Source organism: Asparagus officinalis, chromosome 8 (genome assembly GCF_001876935.1).
Source record: "Asparagus officinalis chromosome 8, Aspof.V1, whole genome shotgun sequence".
NCBI classification, from domain to species: domain Eukaryota; kingdom Viridiplantae; phylum Streptophyta; class Magnoliopsida; order Asparagales; family Asparagaceae; genus Asparagus; species Asparagus officinalis.
Window position 1 is genome coordinate 129,936,866 of NC_033801.1, and position 18,518 is coordinate 129,955,383.

The 18,518-nt window shown below is 40.7% G+C and overlaps 2 protein-coding genes and 1 pseudogene across 3 annotated transcripts; 1 reads left to right on the forward strand and 2 right to left on the reverse strand.

Moving 5' to 3' along the window:
- On the reverse strand, positions 659-5,281 carry LOC109822354 (annotated as a pseudogene).
- LOC109821953 lies at positions 5,344-11,649 on the forward strand. The gene is made up of 6 exons (XM_020388107.1): positions 5,344-5,407; positions 6,774-8,602; positions 8,692-8,896; positions 8,975-9,162; positions 9,248-9,276; positions 11,398-11,649. Exons 2-6 carry the CDS (start codon positions 6,808-6,810, stop codon positions 11,647-11,649), a joined length of 2,469 nt encoding a protein of 822 aa, XP_020243696.1. The 5' UTR covers positions 5,344-5,407; positions 6,774-6,807.
- LOC109822352 (L-type lectin-domain containing receptor kinase IV.1-like) lies at positions 14,317-18,121 on the reverse strand. 2 transcript variants are annotated; one of them, XM_020388541.1, is made up of 2 exons: positions 17,190-18,121; positions 14,317-16,848 (listed from the first exon to the last, which is right to left on the reverse strand). In XM_020388541.1, the coding sequence occupies exons 1-2, from the start codon at positions 17,356-17,358 to the stop codon at positions 15,038-15,040; spliced, it is 1,980 nt and encodes a 659-aa protein (XP_020244130.1). In that variant the 5' UTR covers positions 17,359-18,121; the 3' UTR covers positions 14,317-15,037. The 2 variants fall into 2 exon arrangements, with proteins under 2 accessions (XP_020244130.1, XP_020244129.1); XM_020388540.1 differs by having other exon boundaries at positions 14,317-16,524; positions 16,866-18,121.

Here is an 18,518-nt window from a genome sequence, read left to right on the forward strand (position 1 = left end):
AGAATTACTGCATTTTATTTTACTTCTCCACTCAAGCAAATCACTGACTTGATCGTCGGAGGAACAACCGGGTAACTCAACTATGCCCTCTTACAATTTGTTGTTTGTACAGGGAAGAACAGCTTACTCCAGAACCAGACATTCGGAGGGTTAGAGGAGCTCCGTTAATTTAATCGCTCCTCTCATTTGACTATTTGATATCAGACATCAACAATAATGATGTTTAACAATACCATGTACTTAATAGTTATTATCTTTTGATTGTTTGTCCATTGTGCAGGAGCATATGCTCGTTATATCTATACTCCAAGTCTTCTTAAAATTTAAGTAGATAACATGTTATTACATTGAATTTTTAAACAAGATCTTGGGTTATCGCCAAGTTATTTCTCATGAAGAAATCTTGATAGTATTTTTGTAATGATAATCCCTATCATAACCTCAACAATAACAAAACCTTCGTTCCAAATTTTTAGGATCGACTTTCTTTTATTTGGTTCTATATCGGAAGCAGTGAGGATTAAAAAATAAAACATTCTTCTCCAAAATGTGTATATAAAGCCTCAATAACTATGTTTATTTGACACAAACATGTTTAATAGAGTTCACAATTCATGACAGAGAGAAAATATAAAAGGAGAAAATTCTCCACAATGTGTAGACAAAGCCTCAATGACTATGTTTATTTGACACAAACATGTTTAATAGAGTTCACAATTCATGACAGAGAGAAAATATAAAAGGAGGAGAAAATTCTCCACAGTGTGTAGACAAAGCCTCAATGACATGTTTATTTGACACAAACATGTTTAATAGAGTTCACAATTCATGACAGAGAGAAAATATAAAAGGAGACAATTCAAGGTTTAGACACAAGCAGATGCATATAGAAATCCCCCCCTTGCAGCAGAAAAATATACCTCCCATCAACCTAACTATAACACTAGACAGCAGCCTTAGAACTTGTATGTGCAGCTTCCATCATCGCTCCTGGCTGTCGGATCTTAGTTTGCAGCAGATGGATCAGTGCAACCTTCAGGAACAGGAACCCTAACTTGCTGAGCTGCTTGCCCTGCATTCAAATATATTGACGAAATTTAAAACTGCTTGCCCTGTATTCTCAGTATCTTAATCTGACAGATTTCGGAGTTAAACCTCAAAGGAAAGTGCTAACCGTATTCTAGTCTTCATTGCATCATCATTGGCCTCTCCAAGTGCAGCCTCGCTCATGTACTTGTCAGCAAGCTGCACCCTCTTCACATTCTCCTGTTCCTGCACCAGCACGTTACCATACTGCAACAGCTTCTGCAGGGTCATTTTAGGCTGTTCGAAGGTAGATGGGCCTTCAAGCGAGTTAACAAGCCTCTTACCGACCTTTTCAACTCCAATGTCAGAAACCCATTTCCTACTTCGTCATTGTAAACCCTAGCCCTGAGGGCACCGAAGAAACCTACAAGCAGAGTATACAATGTCAGATCATCAGAAGCATAATATACATTGGTGACGGGGCTGTTGGGTTCCTCCATGATGTTGGCTGGTATGTTGTTTACACGGCACAAACCAAGACTTGCTAGTTATGACCCGGACTATAGTTTTCTGGATGTGTGTCTCATCAGTGATACACTAGCCAACACCAGTGATACACTAGCCAACGTATTTATGACGGTAAATAATATAAAACATATATAATGTTACATAGGTACTGATTTTTTTTATCTACATACATTTTTTTCTGATTTTGTGAAAGAAAGCATTTCCAATGTGGTCATTGACGTATCATGAAACTAAATAGATAGATATTTCAAGCATACCATATAAGTAAATAAGTATAGCTCAAGTTCAAGAAATGTGCGTCCAAAAAAGTGTATAACGAGCGTTTTAAAATAAAACATGTATTATATAGGGGCTCACCAATAGACTGTCCTGGGAATGTATCAACCAGTTTGACAATGTCTTCGTCAGGAATATTGTCAGCCCTAAAGATACCAGTGCAGACACAAATCCTTTCCTCTCTTGTCGGAGTCCAGTAGAACTTCTCCATACGTCCATCACAAATGAGAGGAGCGTAGAGAGTGGAGAAATCGTTTCCTGTAACAATAATCGGGACACGAGCGTTCTCTTGTTTGTTGTACATTCCAGGGAGCTGGACATTGGTTGGGTTATCGGCAATGTTCATGAGAGTGGCATTAACCATCTGGTTGTTTACAGTGTACTGGGTGGTGCACCTGCACATCCAAAATATTGTAGTAGTTAGTAAGGTTATTGTTAGAATACCGAGGTTAGTCATTCTAAAGGGATTAGGACATCTCGCTCGCATGCAGAATTTTAAGAGGATTTGTACTTTAGAACATTGTTCATGTAAGTGAACTCTCTTAGAACATCCTGCACGTGTGTGAGATGTTCTGATCACTTTACCTGGGGGGTTGAATCTCAATCACACCTCTAATAATGGTTAAATAGTGAAGGGATCATAACATCTATCGGCGTTGGTACTCTTAAAAGATCGTACAAGAGTTACAAATGTTTTGTTTAGACTTACATGATACTGAAATGTGGATGAAGAGGGAGACGAAGAAGACATGGGATTTAGAAATCATCAACATTGCGGATGAGATTTGTTGAGATTAGGGAGTTAGTTTTGGGGAGTCGGAGAAACTGAGGGAAGAGAGTGGGAGTGGAGTTTCTTTGATTACGTTAGCGTGAAGAAGTAACTGCTTCAATAGAGGATTAGGGAACAGGGTGCATATTTCTTTGTTTATGATCTGGGCCCAGTTTCATATACCTTGCTTCAGTTTTGATTGTCACTTTTGTACTTTGGGACAATTAAAACTGAAAGAACTTAAAGGGGGCATATACATAGATTTTATCCATTGAAGCTATGGGTTATTCAAACAACGGATGGCTGTGGCTTTTCCTTTACACATGTAAATGATGCTTCTCTATGCTTCGTATAATTAGAGGACCTGCAGGAGTTACTATGTGGGTGGGTGTCTTTGGCTCTAAAGGTTACTGTGACAGATTCTTGAGCTGATTATTAAACCAAGCAGATCGTTTAACTTTAAATTGTTCATATTATAGAGTTATCAATTTATATCTGCAGGTTTTGCACCCCTAAGAAGGCAGAGAAAGTTATTCTCTATTGATATAAGCGATTGGTAATTTCTTGGCTTCTAAGGAGCATCACGCCCCCTAAAAGCACTGGAGGAACCTCAATGCGAACGTCTACATTGACGGATGGAGTCTCAATCTTAGCTTCTAAAGATTATCATCAAGCTTTGGCAACTATGAACACGTAGGGTCTTATCCCAGCAGCACATCTATATAGTGTACAATGGTATTAGATGACACAACCGAATTGCCTACTACTCTTACTTGTATTTACTACTCACGACATAGCTAGAATTAGGAAAGGACACCACTGAGTGACATGGAAACCACCGGGACAAAATCCTGGATTCACCACTAGTCTATACCAGTATAGCATTCGAAGAAAGTCACGGAGCTTCGATCCTAACCTCTGCATATACTCATGGAGCATCTTTAACATTTTCAGCCTCTAAAAGTCTATAAATGGTTTCAATCTCCACAAACAGCCGAATTAAGCCTCATGAAGATTTGCACAAGTCTGTCAATGGCTCCCAGCATCTAAAACTTACAAATTCTCATGCAGGTAATCAAGTCTTACAACTCACTTAGGCGATGATGGTCAAACCCATTACAACTCAAAATCAATGTGGTTTCAGCTGCTTAATCAGAGAAACTAATATGCAACAAAAATTAGGCAGAAAACCGCACTACAATCTTACTTCATAAATTTTCTATATTATGCATGAATGTGAATTTCTCTAGGTCACATTGTAATGTAGATGCAGCTATTTCATAATGATCGACAGGGAAGTAGTGTTTCTAAGCTTCTAATGTCACTCCAAACATAAATGCTGACATTTTACTACAGATTCAGTTATCCGCAATTATCAACAAGGGGATGATAAAAAAAGGTCTATGATAGACTATGAGTAACAACCTACAAAGCAGTTATGAAACGACTATGAGTAACAACCTACAAATTGATTTTTATTTTCAGTAGTCTCATTGACACTATGAAACAAATTGATTCTTGCTATTTGAGCTAGTTGAAACTTGAAACTTGATTCGCCATTTGTAACCTGTAAAGAAGGAAAATAAAATGTAGCAATATATTTGTTAGTGATGCAATATACTAGTTTGATGTTTGAATTTTATAAATTTATCTATATATAATAATAATATTAAAAAAATCAAGCCGTGTTGCCGTGTCCTATTTTTTTTTGGGTTTTGCCGTGTCCGTGTCGTGTCTGTGTCGCCGTGTCCGTGCTTCATAGACGGCCATAGGTCAATTTCGCAATAGACAAAATGATATACGCGATAGAAGATTTAACGAGAAACATCATTTTACGCAGACCAGTAGATCATAAAAGCTAAAACAGGAGGAAGAAAAGGTATGAAATCTTGGCAGTCTGCCCGATGATTGTTCTCCGATGATTGTTCACCATTTTTCCATTTAACATCATTTCCCTCTCAACCCTACTGTTCAAATGTAAGCAATGCGAGCCCATACAATGTCCCTCTCTAATTTAATTGAAAGCATATCGTTTAGCAGTCTATGAACAACACGTGAGATGAAAATTTGTGTAAACATCTGTAATCACTTTGATAAATTTCTATTACCAACAAAAATCACGAGGCATGCCCCGAGTTCCCAGTCGATTTTCTACTTAATTTCAAATATGTAGCCGGAAAAGGAGCGAAATTCTAGGGTTTCATCACGCACTCCACTCAACCAAACCCTAATTCAACAGCCGAATCCAGTTCAAGAAGCATAAATAAACCAATCAAACGAGAAATTTAACGTTTTTTGTTGGATTTTCTAGGGTTTCATCACGCACTCCACTCAATCAAACGAGAAATTCAACAGCCGAAAAAATCCAACAAAAGGGAGAGAAATTTAACCTGTGATCGGCGCTCTCGACCGCTGCTCGAATAATTTCCCTCAATCGAGCCAAATCGACCTCAAAACAAGGAAAAACGCGAAGGGAATTTTAAAAAATAAAACTTTCGTAATCGATCGAAGGGTTGACGAAAGAGGGAACCGGCGGCCGATCTGAGCCGGAGCGGACGGCAACCGCTTCCCCCGGTCCTCCATCCACAGAACCGGTCCAACCCCCAAGTTGACCGGCTATAGCCAGTTGGCTGGGTCCTCGTCCAGTGAATCTGGTCCTCTAGCTCACCGGTTTAGCCGGTCAGACCCCTCGATCCTCGCCCTATCTATAAATACTAAACCGAACCGCATTTTTTTTTTTGGTTTCGGGGGAAAAAAATCAGAGGAGGGTGGGGGGAGACGCGTCGCGTTTCTGGGGGAAAAAACCGGGTAAAGTTCGCTTCCTTATTTTGAGTTCAGGTAACTGAAAACGGGTCGGGTTCGGGTCTGTAAAATTTAAACCCGAATGAAATTGTAAATTTTTTTTTTTGTGAGAATTTGAGCTTTTAACCATTCTATTTTATATAAGATTCTGGTTTTGATTAGAAATAGGAAAGCTTCAACCAATTGAGCTTTTAACCATTCTATTTTATATAAGATTCTGGTTTTGATTAGAAATAGGAAAGCTTCAACCAACCAGCTTTATTTCGTCAATTGGAAGTTGGAAGGGAAAATTTGCAAAATAGACCATTTTTATGAAATATATAGTGAAATAAACCACTTTGAAAAATAATTAGCAAAATAGACCTCTTTTGAAAAAAGAGGTCGGTTTTGAAAAACAAGGCTCAGAAAACATGCGGGACTACTAGTCCTGTATGTTTAGAGCTAACTAATCACGGATTAGTCTCAGAAAACATACGGGACTAGTAGTCCCGTATGTTTTCTGAGTAGAAAATTTCAATAATCCGTGATTAGAACATACGGGACTACTAGTCCCGTATGTTTTCTGAGCTGTTTTGTAAAATAGATCTCTTTTTGACATGTTGGCAAAAAAGATGTCTATTTTGCTAATTATTTAGCAAAACGGTCTATTTTGCTAAATAATTAGCAAAAACGGTCTATTTTGCAATTTTTCCCGAGTTGGAACTTTTGTTTGAAGTGGAGGGAGGATAACGTTTTCTCCCTTGATTTTTTTTAATTAATAAATTTAAGTACAATATTAATGATTACATTAATTTGTTGTTGGAAAAGATTGAATTCCAACGGATTACATTCAATTGAAAGTTAAATATTTGATTTATGTACAACATCAGTGATCGCTTTTATTTCGAGTTGCGAGAAATTGAACATTTAACTATTTTATTTGAATAAAGATTCTAATTTTAATTACAATAATGAGAGATTGAACTTATGACTTTGTTTTTCTAATTGGTAGTTAAGTTTTTTTTCTTCGAAATGGAGGCGGAAAGCATATTTCACACGCAATTTTGAAATTCTAAATTTAAGTACTCCGTCAGTGAATACATTTATTTATTTTCTTCACATAACTTTGTTAGTGAATACATGTTGAGAATCTATGATATTTGTTGTGATAACTTCAAAGTGATGATATTTTTTTTTCTGTACAGAGAAATCTTTCACTCTAAAAATATCCCTGGGTCCCTTGCATTATCTGCTTGCAACACGTATATGTAGTTTGCATATAGTTATGAACATTTTCATATCCCTTTATTTTTTTTAGGCATCCATTTGTCTGTATTGAGAATCTGAACGCAATTTGTGTGCTAAACCCTTAACACCCGCCTCTCCCCTGTAGGACCTACACAATCTAGCAGATATTTGAATCGCCAATGGCGTCATCATCGGAGATTGTACTTCCAATTGGTACTCAAAAGCATGACCCAGCATGGAAACACTGCCTCATGATCCGTGCTGGTGGCCGGACCATGCTCAAATGCATGTACTGTCAGAAGAAATTCCTGGGCGGAGGCATTCATCGCATCAAAGAACACCTCGCTCGCCACAAAGGAAACGCCTCTTGCTGCCCGAAGGTCCCAATTGAGGTCCAACAAGCAATGCAGCAGAGCTTAGATGGATCTGCAGTCAGAAAGAAGAGAAAAATGAAGCTAGTTGAAGAAGTCAGGAGGCTCAATCCAAATCAACTGGACTCAGGTGAAGTCGATGGTCAGTTGGGTCAACTCCAAGTATATGATGTGTTTGACACAGTTCAGGCTGAGGTGAAAGAGGATGCTTTGGTTAAACCCCCCGAGAGAGGGAGGAAGAGGAAAAGGCATTCTCCTCCTCCTTTGGCTCTTCCTTCTGCTCAACTCCTCTCTCCATGTGGGTTTGATGCTAATTTCGGTAAGTCTTATTCTGGGGTGCCGGTAGATAAGGATCAAGCCTATATGGCAATTTTCAGGTGTTTGTATGAGAGTGGAGCACCTTTAGATATATTGAATTCGAAGTATTTTCAACCGATGATTGATGCTATTGCAGCAGTTGGAGGACTTCAGAAGCCTTCGTATCATGATGCCAATGGCTATTTCTTGAAGAGAATGATTGAGGAGGTGAATGGCACATTGGAAAGGTATAGAGCTACATGGAGTAGGACAGGGTGTTCTATATTGGCTGATGAATGGACCACGGATAATGGAAAGACTTTGATAAATTTTCTGGTGTATTGTCCTGAAGGGACAATGTTTTTGAAATCGGTTGATGCATCTCATATTGTTAATTCAGCTGATACACTCTATGAGTTGCTTAAGCATGTGGTTGAAGAAGTCGGAGTGAAAAATGTTGTTCAAGTAATTACCAACAACACCGAGAGTCATGTCATTGCAGGGAAAAGGCTGAGTGATGCCTTTTCAACTTTGTTTTGGACACCATGTGCTTCTCAGTGTATAGATGGTATGTTGGAGGATATTGGAAAGCTGGAGGCAATAGCTGAAGTTATTGAAAATGCAAAATCTATTACCTCTTTTATTTACAACCATGGGGTAGTTTTGAATATGATGAAGAAGTACACAAATGGGAGAGATTTGTTACTTCCTTGTGAGGCTCGATCAGCAATGAACTTTCTCACACTGAAGAGCATGATTAGCTTGAAAGAAGAGTTGAGAGCCATGGTTGCTTCAGAGGAGTGGATGGAATGCCCATATTCTAAGAAGCCATTAGGGATTGCGATTACTAACCTTATTAATAGTTTATTATTTTGGCCTTCCTGTGCTGCAATTGTAAGAATTACAGAACCACTGGTACAAGTTCTGAAGTTAGTTGATAGTAGTAGTAGGCCGGCAATGGGCTACATTCATGTGGGCATGACTCAAGTGAAAGAAGCGATAAAGAAAGAACTAGTGAAGAAGCAAGACTACACACCTTACTGGGAAATTATTGATTGGAGATGGGATAGACAATTGCCGCGTCCTCTACATTCAGCAGCTTTCTTTCTTAATCCTCGGTTTTTCTACAGCATCCAAGGAGAAGTGTCTAATGAAATCTCATCAGGAATGCTTGATTGTATTGAAAGATTAGTCCCGGAGGTAAAAATCCAAGATAAAATACAAAAGGAATTGCACTTGTATAAGAGTGCAGCTGGGGATTTTGGAAGAAAGATGGCTGTCAGGGCAAGGCATACTTTGCTTCCTGGTAATATTTAGGTAGATGAATATTGATGTTCTTCATTTTGTTTGTCTATTTTTCTAAAATTTACTTTCTTTGTTCGAAACTTATTTTAGCTGAATGGTGGTCTACTTATGGAGGGGCTTGCCCGAATCTGACACGTTTGGCAATACGAATTCTTAGTCAAGCATGCAGTGCAAGGGTTTGTGGACGGAATCACATTCCTTTTGAGCAAATTCACAACCAAAGGATGAACTGTATGGAACATCAACGCCTCAGTGACCTCATATTTGTGCGCTATAACTTGCGGTTGCAACAAAGGTAAGCAAGTTGCTTAATTTCAAAATATTATATTGATCACTGAACTCAAAATTATACCCTTATCATTGTATTTGACAGGCAACTATTGAAGAGCAAACCATTTGATCCTATCTCTGTTGATAACATTGACATTGTCGATGACTGGACTGTGGAGAAAAACGAGATGTTCTCAGCAGATGAAGGCTCCAGTTGGATGGTACTTGACCCACCTGCAACTAATGGAGTAGCTTCACAATATGATGAGGGTGTTGAGACCTTTATCTTGGGTATTATGTCTCCCTTCTATCTTGAGGTTTTAGGTTTTGACAGTTTTCATGCAGAGTGTTGACTAAGTTACATGTACATTGTCAGGCCTTGATGATGAGTTCGGCAGCACTTCGGCAGCACAACAAGAGAGTCAGGTCGCAATAAGAATTCTTGTTTCTCCAAGGAAACAAGAATCTGAAGCCTATATCCTATCAAAGTAGGATATTAGCTCTTCCTCTCGTCAGCTCTAGGACTGCGCGTCGAGGGACCCTAAAAGCTATTACAAATCACACAAAAGCAGTACAACCAATTTTAACGTGGTTCGGCAAATTGCCTACGTCCACGGGGCAAGGAGGGGGGAGATCTACTAATAGAGGGAGAGAATACAATTAGGGTTTACAAAAGAATCTCACAAATAAAACCCTCACACAAACTCTCAAATCCCTCACAAATATCTCTCTCAAAAAACAACAAACAAAAGCTCTGTGCTCCAATTGCTTTTCCCAGCCTTGCTCTGCTTTTTCTCCAGCCGCACAAAAGCCGAAAAAAAAATCAAACCCCTCCTTCGCTCACTGTTCCCGAAAGAAACCTAGGAATATATATATCCTTGTGATTATTCGGGTGGGCCGGCTTGGCTTCGTGTACTCATGCGAAGATGAAATAAAAAACGTCCGGCTCCATCAATTCACGCAGAAACATCACGTGGGTGGCCCCCACGAGTAATTGATGCTCACGTTCACAATTATGCTCACGTTCACAGCAGCTTACCAATTGTAGAGAAGATAGAAAATAACCTCCGACTATTCTTCTGCAGACTGATACAAAAAAAAAAAAAAACAGTCTACTCAAGAGCTAGTACAAAATACAACCAAGAGACATCAAAATTCTCACGAAAGAAACCTTCGTTCTGTAGAAATACAACTGAATACAACAACATCGAGTCAAAACTGGAGAGATGGCCTCTCAACATTTGATATCAAAATTGAAACTAAAGATAACTGTAATGGAACATGTGAATCGTTTAAATGGAGCTGATGTTATCCAAACGATATTCAACTCATTGGAAGTATATTATTAGCATCAACTGTATCCTTTCTTCAACAAGTATCTGGCGACATCATTGATATATTTACCCAATCCTGGAGTTATCACGGCCGAACACAATGGTGGTAGCCCAGTTAACAGCTACATAAAACCTGTTCCTCCAGCTAACTACTCGAGTCAGATAAGCTGAGCGCCATATAAACCAGCTGATAAACCCAGCCATTGACAGGCCCTTGGCATCCTACCAAGTGAGTAAAGTACACAAATAAATAAGACTCAGGTCAAGAAATAGATTAAAGCCTGATTTTTGTTTACGTATACATAAGTAAAACCCTCTCGTATGAGTTTTAGAGTTCTACCTTTCTTCCAGAATTGGAAGCCTCATTTACATTCTCTCCACAGTTCGCCGAGCATCTCTGCTTTGGCCCCAAGCGTACACAATTTTAAAGATCACTACCCATGAAATTCTAGCTCGGTTGATCTTTGAGTAAGAATTACAGCGCTATTGATTAAGAATTACAGCCCTAGTGAGCATTTGACATAATTATCATGTCCTATGATAAGGAATTGGCTACAGCTGAAACCATACATCATTTATAGTCTGGCTTAGCTAGATTGACTCACATGTCAAACCTAAACCCAGTTATAACCATGTCAACCAACTTTTTTGGAGGAAAACCGCGTCGGCCAGTTTATAATATGCATAACAGTACATGGCACTATAAAGTATTGCATCATAATATTTCATGTTGCATCTCTCATATTAAAACTGTTAACGAATATTGTCGACACAACTTGATAATAAGCAGTTCATTTTCATTGTTTTCCGTATTTAACTTTCCCTGCACTAAAGTTGTACCTATTTGTGTTGTTGTGCGTAAAGCTAAGCCACATAATAGTTTATGCTCTTTCCCCTTTCCATATTTTCCTACATACTTTTCTTTTATATTTAAAGATATACAATTACCCTTAGTTTTTCTCCAAAAAAGACAGGTGATTTATTTTATTTGGCTGTGTTGAGTTATTTAGATAGTAATTAGTCAATATTGTAAGGACCTATCTGTAAGAATGCATTTCTATAAAAAGGGTACCTCTCTATGAGAGTAAGTAACCCTAATTTTCACCCAAACACAACATGGTATCAGAGCCGCCGCCACTGTTCCTCTTCTTGTAGACTGCTGCTAACCCTAGACTCCTGCCTCTTCTTGTAGACCGCCGCCCAAACACTCTCCGACTGGCGACTGTTCCTCTCTATCACCGCCTTCGTCGCCTTTCCCTTCGCCTTCACTAGCTCCGTCGCCGGCGCACGAGGTCCAGAAGTCGGCGGCGGATCTGGCGGGAGAAAGCTCGGGGGAAGAGAGCGGCGGATCGGAAGGTGGAACGAGAGACCGGGGAAGGAGACGGCGGTGTCTGCGCAGATCCATCAACGTCGTCCAAAGGAGACGGATATGACGGCGATCTAGAGAGGAGGTATCGCAGATGAAGGCAGCCTATTAATGAGGTGGCTCGCATATGTAAGTGCCTCAGCCCAAAAGATCTTCTCCAAACCACTCTGCGACAATAAGCATCGGATCTTCTCCAGTAAAGACCGATTCAACCTCTCTGCCACCCCATTTTGCTGCGGTGTATGACTAACTGTGAAGTGTCTCTCTATGCCCTCGTCTCGACATAGCTGCTGAAAGGGGTCAGAAGTATACTCACCACCGTTGTCGGATCGCAACGTCTTGATCTTTCTCCCAGTCTGCAGTTCCAATCTCTTCTTCCACTCCACAAACAAATCTAGGACTTCACTCTTCTTCGTCATGGTGTACACCCAACAACGCCTAGAATAGTCATCTACAAAAGTGACGAACCAATGTCGACCACCAAGTGATGCAGTCTTGGTGGGACCCCAAACGTCTGTGTGCACGTAATCCAGGATGCCCCTCGTCTGATGAATGGCAGTCCCGAACTTCACCTTCGTCTTCTTGCCAAGAACACAGTGCTCACAGAACTCAATCTTCCCACTCTTGGCTCCCTTCAATAGCCCCTGCTTGCACAATGTCTGCAGTGACTTTTCACCTGTGTGCCCCAATCTATAGTGCCAAAGTCTGCTCATGTCCGCTTCTGAAATAGCCGAAGCAACCTGGCCAATCTCGGTGCTTCCCTTCAGATAATACAAATTCCGATTGCGGACTCCCCTCATCACCACCAATGATCCCTTAGTAACCTTCGCTACAGCGTTTTCGAAAGTCACCTTGAATCCCTTCGCCTCCAAAGCTCCAACTGAGATAAGATTTTTCTTCAGTTGAGGAACAAATCTCACCTCCTTCAACTCACGGACTACTCCATCGTGCATCCTAATCCGTACGGTACCTATCCCACAAACGCCACAGGATTGATCATTTCCCATGACAACAACGCCCCCGTCGACTTTCTCAAAAGATGCAAACCAGTCTCGCCTAGGGGTCACATGAAAGGTAGCGCCGGAATCAAGCATCCAATCTGATGCATCCACATGGTTCACCTCCGGAGTAATCAGTAGAGAAAAGCACGAATCATCGGAATCATCGCCTTTCGCAATGTTCACCTCATTGGCCTTCGGGCCCTTTTTCTTGCCATTCTCCTTCTCCTTGAGCTTCGGGCAGTCTCTCTTCCAATGTCCCTGCTCCTTGCAGAATGTACATTGGTTCTTTGTTAATTGGTGGCGGCCTCTAGACTTTGACCTTCCTCTATTACCACCTTTCGGATATGGGCTTCTACCTCTCGTCGACAAGGCCTCTCCTGAAGTACTAGCGCGGGAAGTCTCCTTATCCTTCCTCCTCAAATCGTAGTTCGTCAAAGCGTTAGTCACTTCACTATAGCTGATAGAAGATCTCCCGTTCAACAAAGTGAGCACGAAGGTATCATACTCCTCATCCGGTAAGGAGCCCAACAAAATAATCGCCTTGTACTCATCCGATATCTTCTCATCAACATTCGCCAAGTCCGACAACAACTTCGTATAGTTGTTCACATGAGCTGCTAGCGAGGTGCCTCTGGACATCTGAAATCTGAAGAGTCTTCGCAGCAAGTGCAACCTGTTCTCAACACTCTTTGTGAGATACTTGTTGTTGAGAATTTCCCACATCTTCATTGCAGACGTCACCCCAATCACATCATATTTCAGCTCCTGTTCCAAACAGGACATGATCACCCCACAAGAGTTCCTATTCATCTTCTCCCATACTGTCTCTTCATATTTAGGTGGCCTCTCATGGACCATGATGGTCTCTTCCAAATTCTGAGCATTGAGCGCATCCTGTACGTCGCTCATCCACAAACCAAAGTTGATTTTGCCGTCATATTTCACCACACTAATTTTAGTGTTCTGAAAACCAACTTGTATTGTACTCGCCATCGATTTGCTGCTTTCACCTTCTTCTCCCATTGCGAACTAACTCCAAATTGTAGAGAAAGAACAAATTTGATAGAATTAGGAACCACCCAACTGAACCCTAGATCGGATTCCAAATAGATCTCCTATCCACACGAGGAAAGCGAAATCTCCAACGGTAACTCCCAATGCTATCTCCACCGAAGCCTAGAACTCCAAGAACCAAGCTTCACACAAGAATCTACTCCTCCAACCAAACCCTAGATCTGGAATCTGGGCTCTGATACCACTTGTTGTGCGCAGCGGAAATTTCGGCAGCACTTCGGCAGCACAACAAGAGAGTCAGATCGCAATAAGAATTCCCGTCTCACCAAGGAGACAAGAATCTGAAGCGGATATCTCAACCAAGTGAGATATCGGCTCTTCCTCTCATCAGTTCTAGGACTGACCTGTCGAGGGACCCTAAAAGCTATTACAAATCACACAAAAGCAGTACAACCAATTTTAACGTGGTTCGGCAAATTGCCTACGTCCACGGGGCAAGGAGGGGGGAGATCTACTAATAGAGGGAGAGAATACAATTAGTGTTTACAAAAGAATCTCACAAATAAAACCCTCACACAAACTCTCAAATCCCTCACAAATATCTCTCTCAAAAAACAACAAACAAAAGCTCTGTGCTCCAATTGCTTTTCCCAGCCTTGCTCTGCTTTTTCTCCAGCCGCACAAAAGCCGAAAAAAAATCAAACCCCTCCTTCGCTCACTGTTCCCGAAAGAAACCTAGGAATATATATATCCTTGTGATTATTCGGGTGGGCCGGCTTGGCTTCGTGTACTCATGCGAAGATGAAATAAAAAACGTCCGGCTCCATCAATTCACGCAAAAACATCACGTGGGTGGCCCCCACGAGTAATTGATGCTCACGTTCACACCAACGAGCTGGTCAAGATGCAGAGGAGGATGATGACATCAAAGAGGAGGAAGATAGCCATGATGACACTTCGTTTGCCTGAAATTTCAAGATTGAAGCATAAAGAAAATGGCTATTTCATGTGAAGGGCATTAAATTTGCAGGAGGTGAGTGTAAAAAGCAAGTCTTAACACAGTACTTTGGAGTCAGTTTAGGGCCTTGTCAGTTCGTAGATTTCTGAATGTAAAATTTAAGTTGAAACAATAAATTTATAAGTTTACAGCCATCTTTTGATTGAAAATGCCGCTTGTTTGCGTTAATACTAGTGAAACATCCCCCAGTGTATGCTAACACTGTGTAGCCTGTGTTCTTGAGAAAGTCATTTGAGTTCTCAACTATGTGCAATCTCTCTAATTAGAACACATCTTTATCTATCGTTAAGTGGTATAAGCTTTTCATAAACTGTTTCCCTGCTTTCCTAGGCATTCTGCTGATAAAATTTCTCAATACTTACACATAGCGCAAACATTATCGTACTCTTGGGTAGATAAAGGATAGGAACATAGACTGGAAACACTAGTTACATTATTGTCGAAACACTTGTGATGACGAGCTTCCTGATACTGTATGGCTCGATATTGAAGGATATGACATGATGAAATCATCAAAAGATTCATCATACGCTGAGGATGAAGCAGCTAGATAATCCAGAGGCATAACTGGCAGGGGAGCATCACCTTCTAAAAACTGCATCACTTGTCTCATAGTTGGCCTTGCCTCGGGGTCAGGATGGGAACAAAATAATCCCAATTTCAGCACCAACTCCATCTCCTTCACTACATAATCACTTTCTAAATCTGGATCACTTGCTTCTAGGATCATTCCTTTCTTCCAAAGTTCTAGAACCCAATCAACTAAATTTGGCATTGTTCCACGCATAACCATTGGCCTCCTTCCACAAGCCACTTCAAGTAGAAATGCCCCATATGCAAAGGCATCAGTCTTAATAGTAGCCTTACCGGTTTTACTAAGCTCCGGTGCAAGATAACCCAATGTCCCTACAATATGAGTTGTTTGAGGATTACTCCCGTGATCATAGAGCTTCGCTAGGCCAAAATCCCCCAGTTTTCCATTCAAGTCATGATCCAGAAGCACATTTGCAGCTTTGATGTCTCTGTGAATTACCACCTGTTCCCACCCTTCATGAAGATAAAGAAGGCCAGACGCTACTCCTTTGATTATCTGAAATCTCTGGCTCCAACCAAGCATTTTCTTCTTTCCTCCAAATAGGAATTTATCGAGGCTTCCATTAGGCATGAACTCATAAACCAAGAGGAGCTCTCCTTTACGCCGACAATAGCCAAGGAGCTGAACTAAGTTACGATGTCTTAGCCTTCCCATGCTCACTATCTCTGCAACAAATTCCTTCATACCTTGTTGCGATTCATGAGAGATTTTCTTCACGGCTATTTCTAGCTTGGATGAAGGAAGAATGCCTTTATAAACTCTACCAAAACCTCCGACACCAAGAAGGTGTTCTTCCTTGAAACCTTTGGTTGCCTTGAACAAATCCTTGTATGTAAACCGGTGAGGTCCATACTCGAGTTCCCAGTCTTCAAGAAGTTCCGCAAATTTCTTCCTCCTCCTCACTATAACAATACTGACAGCAATGGTGACGAGCAAGAGGATTACTGCAACTAAAGGCAACACAACTGTTAAAATGTTCGGCCCCTTTTGTGTTGTATCTTGACGAGGAACTGATGGGAGCTTTGATATATCAAGATCTTGGGCATTCCCATCCAAACTAAAGCTCCATCCAAGTACATAATGAAATGCGGTGCCATCTCCTGTTGATGCAGAGAAACCCGCATACATATCATCCAAGTAAATGGAGGAGAGATCAACCTTCGATGACACCAGAGGTATTTTTGGTTTAGATAAACCAATTGGAGTTATTCTAACATCAAGCTTCATATCTTTTGCACCATAATCTACCCAAACTTGCATTGGATTTCCACTAATCAGATTTAATCTCTTAGGCTTATTCTCCTTGTCAAAATAGGCCACTGAAGATGCATTAAGTGAGCGGACTCCATTAATATCAATACCGACATGGTTAGCATCGATATCTCCAAGGCCCACAGCCCTAGAGGTATCGAACTCAATGGCTACAATATGATTGGTTTCCTTTCCACTGTTTGAATCATTGAAAAGGCCAAAGAAAGGGCCCGAGGCTGAACCTAAAGGCTGCTTGGTAGGAGAAATGGCAAAAACCATCCCATGGCCACTGATGTCTTTGTATTGTGGAACTATTGCAAATACAAAAGTTGTTGAGAATGAGGCAGACTTAGCTTTTGAGTTCTTGAAAGGAAGTAGAAAGGGATAAAAGGCGCGGCCTACGGCATTCGCGAAGATGCATTAAGTGAGCGGACTCCATTAATATCAATACCGACATGGTTAGCATCGATATCTCCAAGGCCCACAGCCCTAGAGGTATCGAACTCAATGGCTACAATATGATTGGTTTTCTTTCCATTGCTTGAATCATTGAAAAGGCCAAAGAAAGGGCCTGAGATTGAACCTAAAGGCTGCTTGGCAGGAGAAATGGCAAAGACCATCCCATGGCCACTGATGTCTTTGTATTCTGGAACTATTGCAAATACAAAAGTTGTTGAGAATGAGGCAGACTTAGCTTTTGAGTTCTTGAAAGGAAGTAGAAAGGGATAAAAGGCGCGGCCTACGGCATTCGCGGTGTTATTGGTTAGCTGCACGAGGCCATCAGAGGTTATCTCTGCTACTCCATTGAGGCTCAAGTTTGTTGCATTAAATCCTTTGAAGATGAAATCATTCTTGGATGAAGATACAAGTTGTATAAGAAGGAGAGGAATGAGAAACTTTGTTAGCATAGCTGCAATGGTGCTGGGAAAGATTCAATCAGAAATTGAGCCCACAGGTACTTTTGAATGGCAAGGAAGTGAAGACAAAGCTGTCAGGTCACAGAAACCCGACCCTACGAAGTTAATATGCAGTTAGTAGTTACTGAAAGACGAAAGTAATTAATTGGATCATAGGTACCTTTTCGATATCAGTAGGCAGTCTAGGCTTCTAGATAGCGATAAAAGTGTTCTATGGGGTTCATGAACAGAATCAGCTCAGTAAATGCAATCCATGTGACAGGGTTTTTGCTTTCTAGTTGTGTGGTGGATAGATTCTGTACCCCTTTGACAGCAAAGTGAAACAGGGAGCATCACATGACTAACCTTCGACGACACATGAAAAGTCTGTTACCGGTCTTAAGACTTGGTAAATTTTATCCAGACTTCTCATCTTTGAACTTAACTTGAAGAACTGTGGCTTTTGATTGGATCTCTGGACCTTGACTTTTTATTTGAGGGAAAAGACAGCTACAATTAATGGGGTTCATGAACCCCTGTAATACTGAGAAGTCGTGGACAGCAATACTTGGCTTCACCAGCACTTCATGCTTCAATTAAAAGTACAGGATAATTGGGGGAGCAACAAGTACAAGGAGTGTAATTCCCAGTTTAAGGGTTTTGATTTATTTTTCCATCCATCTTTTATTGTGTCAGTTTGGATGTAATCTGAGACCTTAGATTTCCTGATACACGTGCTTTCTTTCCCCACCGTTTGTTGTCAAAACAAGAAAGAGGGCAAAATTATTATGATTTTTTTTTTAGAAAATTTAAGCTTTCCTTGCATCGTTACGGAGGCAAGAAGCCCTGATACATAGGGGAGAACTTAAAACCTTAGAAATTACGCTGAGAATTTTTGAGGCTAGATTTTATCCCATTGATGTTATGCTCCTACTTTAAAACAAGCCGGTCCTTAAATTCAATGCTGTATGGCTGAAAATAGGCATTGAAGCCTGCCCCAGAATTGACTGGTAACGACCCTGGGCTACAAGGACTAGATTGATTTTTCTGCAGCTCGAGTTGCAGTAGCTCACACAGATCCATTAATTAATTAACTGTGAGATATACTACAGTGCAACAACAACAACAACAACATAAAAGCCCCTATGTTAATTTTTGGGATCAACTACAGG